At 42.4% G+C, this 4,093-nt stretch overlaps 1 protein-coding gene across 1 annotated transcript; it reads right to left on the reverse strand.

The window, feature by feature from the left end:
* Positions 1-2,279: 2,279 nt before the first annotated feature.
* LOC128280816 (uncharacterized) lies at positions 2,280-3,521 on the reverse strand. Its single transcript, XM_053019355.1, has one exon. The coding sequence runs from the start codon at positions 3,519-3,521 to the stop codon at positions 2,280-2,282; it is 1,242 nt and encodes a 413-aa protein (XP_052875315.1).
* Positions 3,522-4,093: the final 572 nt, after the last annotated feature.

Consider the following 4,093-nt stretch of genomic DNA (forward strand, 5'->3'; position numbering starts at 1 on the left):
TTCTAGGTACGCGGTGGAGATAGCTCTTGTATGGCTTTAACTTTGTCTGGATCAATCTCAATCCCTTTCTCACTAACCATAAATCCGAGAAGCTTTCTAGACTTGGCTCCGAAGATATATTTGGCCGGATTAAGTTTTAGCTGAAACTTCCTCAACCTTAAGAACAACTTTCTCAGGACTTGTACATGCTTCTTCTCTATTTGGGACTTTGCGATCATATCATCATCATAAACTTTGATTTCTTTGTGCATCATGTTGTGGAACAGGGTTACCATGGCCTTTTGATATGTTACCCCCGCATTTTTCAGTCCAAACGGCATCACCTTGTAGTAGAACGTGCCCCACATGGTTACAAATGTGGTCTTCTCCATATCTTCAGGATGCATCTTGATCTGGTTATATCCGGAGAAACCGTCCATGAAGGAAAACAATGAGTGTCCTACCGTGTTGTCCACTAGGGTGTCAATATGAGGTAGTGGAAAATTATCTTTCGGGCTGACTTTATTCAAATATTTGTAGCCTACACACATTCGTACTTTTCCATCCTTCTTTGGGACGGGGATGACGTTGGCTACCCACTCTGAGTATTTTACCACATTTAAAAATCCAGGGTCAAACTGCTTTCTAACATCTTCTTTTATTTTTAGCAAGATGTCGGGCCTCATTCTTCGGTGTTTTTGCTGAACTAGCTTACATTCTTCCCTTATGGGGAGTCGATGCACCACAATATCAGTGTTCAACCTGGGCATATCTTGGTATGACCATGCGAAGACATCTTTGAATTCTTGAAGTAATTCGATAAGGTCTCGCTTCATCTCCATGGTAATTCAAGTCCCGATCTTCACCTCTTGTCCCTCTCTTAAGCTCACAATTTCTACTGATTCTTTGTGAGGTAGGATTTGTTTCTCGTCTTGTTCTACCATCCTCAACAAATCAGGAGACAGGTTACAACCTTGGTCATCTTCGAAATTCTGAGAATCCTCCATACACATATCTCGCTCAAAAGGAGACTCTGAGGTACTAGTAGTGTCACACATATCATTGATATCGGGGGACCTACTATGAGGATGAAAGAAGATACAAAGAACCAAAAGAATTTAAGAATACTTATCTGTATGGTATGATTATGAATGAAGAACGAAAGAATATTTAAAAGAATGTCCGAAGGACAAAAGAATCCTAAAGTAATCATTTGTATAATATGATTATGAATGAAATGGAAAGAATGAACGAATATCTACTCAAAATGATAATAACTGTGCATTTTATTGAAATAACATTTTTTAACAGAAGCCTATTTCACAAAAGATTCTTATTACTCCTAGGCCTAGAGCCTTAAGTGTGTTTTGGACATTACTCTGAGTCAGTTCTAAAAACTACAGGAATCTCTTCCGCAGTCCGGTTATCCAGAACATTTCCAGGTATGTAGGGGCAAATGCCCGACAAATTTTCTCCTCCAGCCCCTTCTTCATATGTGGCGTTGATGTCTAAGTTGTCCAACTCTCCTTCTGTGGCTTTCTTTCTTGGCGTGCCTCTCTCGGGATGAATGATTCCTCCGGACAAAAGTTTTTGATATATGGGGGAATATCATTGGCTCCTATTTGATTTCCTCCCCCTTCAACTGTACTCTCATTCTTTCTTGTTACTTTTCCAGCTCATTTTTCCTTTGTCTCGCATTCAGCTTAAATCCTAAGCTGAAACGGTCTCTCTTATCCTTCAATACTGGTGTTTCAACCCTTCCTTGGAGATGTCTCTCAAGTCCTCTTCCCAGTATAGCTCCTTTTCCAACCATCAACTGCAGACTCATCCTTGTAGTTTTGGATAATTTCGGTGTCAGAATCCTGCTCTCCTCAGTAATGAATGTTGCGTTAACAAATTCCAAAGACCGAAATGAGCATTCGATTACTTCGTCATCTGTCTCCAAATAGGGTGCATCACTGCTTACAGCTGCAATGATATCCTCTTCAGTATTTATTGTTATCAACTGCCCATCTGATACTAACTTCAACTTTTGATGCAACGATGAAGGCACTGCCCCAGCTGAATGTATCCAAGGCCTCCCCAATAAGCAGTTGTATGAAGGCTTGATATCCATCACCAGGAAATCCACCTCATATATGTTTGGCCCGATCAGAAGAGGTATATCAATTCTGCCCATCACCCTTCTCTCTGTACCATCGAATGCCTTCACTATATTCTGGCACTCTTTTATGTGAGAGCTGTCTACAGGTAATCTACTTAGTGTGGACAATGGTAGAACATTCAAGGTCGACTCGTTGTCAATCAGTACTCCTGGTCGCGCGTGATGATATGTAAAGCTTTAGTCGACCCCTGCCACTGGGTGGTATCTCGTCGTCATTGAAGAAGATAAAGTTATCGGCACTTATGTTGCTATCCAAGCGATCCAGCTTGTTGACGGAGATATCATTGGCAACATATGTTTCCTTCAAAACTTTCATTAGCGCGCTGCGATGGACTTCCGAACTTAGAAGTAAGGCCAGCACCGAGATACGAGCTGGTTGTTTACGCAGTTGTTCCACAACACTGTATTCGCTGTGCTTTAGAAACTTTAAAAACTCCTTAGCATCCTCTTCGTTGACCGGCTCATTAACAAGAAGTTTAGATTTGACCGTTTTTTCCTTCATCTCTTCGACCACTGTAGCTTTTCTTTTTACGGGTTCTGCTTTCTCGCTTGCTGAATCGTAGCGTCTCATGCTACGTGTATAGGAGCCCCTATCTTGGTCCTCTTTTGAAGCGTCAACCAGGTTCTCTTTTCCTGGGATTGTCACGTTACAGTCGCAATTCCATGAGACCCTCTTACTGTCTTTATAGGGGAAAACTGCAGGTCTTTGGATTATGACTCTCGGTGGCATTTGCACTCCTGCTTCATTATTTTTGGGTTGTGATATGATGACCACGGGGTAGTTAACTGTTTGGTTCTGCACCATCGATTCTCCCTCTGACGCGCATATATCTCCCTCTCCGGGGTTTTCAGTTTCTTCATAAAACTCTATTTCTCTGTTGTTCATCATGTCCTGTACCAGGGCCCTAAACTCCACACACTCTTGAATTTCATGCCCCACCTCACTGTGGAACTCACAGTAGTCCCTCTCTTCTTCAAATTCTTCTCTCGAATCCAACACGATTAATCCTCTCTTGACCATCTCCTTCCATACCCGTCTCAATAGGGTCCTGACGTCTGCAACCTCATACTTGATCTTTTTGCTTCCGCCTTCGCTTATCCCATTTGCTCCTTGGTCGGTATGATTGGGGAGCGGGTTTCCTGCTACATTAGGTACGGCTGGGTCATCAAACCTTATAATCCCCATCTTAATGAATCTTTCAACAAGCTTCTTGAACGCGGTCCAGTTTTCAATCGAATACCCGGTGATTCCGGCATGGTATTCGCATTGGGCGTTTATGTCATACCATTTGGGAAACGGGGGTTGCAATGGTTTCAGGTAGAAAGGGGACACTACATAAGCGTTGAATAGGTTCTGGTACAGCTCCCTATACGACATGGGTATAGGGGTGAAGTGTGGCCTTTCTATGTTCGCCCTCGCATTGGATTCTAGTCTCACAGTGCTATGTTGATTGGCGGTCACCGTCTTTGGTTGGTTTACGGTAAGTGACTTGGACTGACCTTACTAAATGTGATCGTGTTTTTCACTTCGTTATCTCTTTTCCTCAGGGCCGATCTTTTGGTACTTTCCCCAACTTCAATTTTTCCGCTCCTCACAGCATTTTCAATCATTTCGCCTGTCATTACTATGTCTGAGAAGCTTTTAGTGGCACTCCCCAACATATGAGTGATAAAAAGAGCCTTCAAAGTGTTGATAAAGTGCATCGTGGCTTCTTTTTCTAGAAGCGGCAGCTGAACTTGTATGGCAACTTCTCTTCATCTTTGCGCATACTATCTGAAACTTTCATTTGGTTTCTTCTCCATATTCTGGAGAGTGGTCCTGTCAGGAGTCATGTCCGTCACATGACTATATTATTTCATAAAGGCTTGAGTTTAGTTATACCATTTAGATGCCGCCCCAACCAGACTGTCCTGAAAACAGTGATTTAATAGCTAGTTATTGTTGACGTA

Source organism: Gossypium arboreum, chromosome 1, assembly GCF_025698485.1.
Source record: "Gossypium arboreum isolate Shixiya-1 chromosome 1, ASM2569848v2, whole genome shotgun sequence".
NCBI classification, from domain to species: domain Eukaryota; kingdom Viridiplantae; phylum Streptophyta; class Magnoliopsida; order Malvales; family Malvaceae; genus Gossypium; species Gossypium arboreum.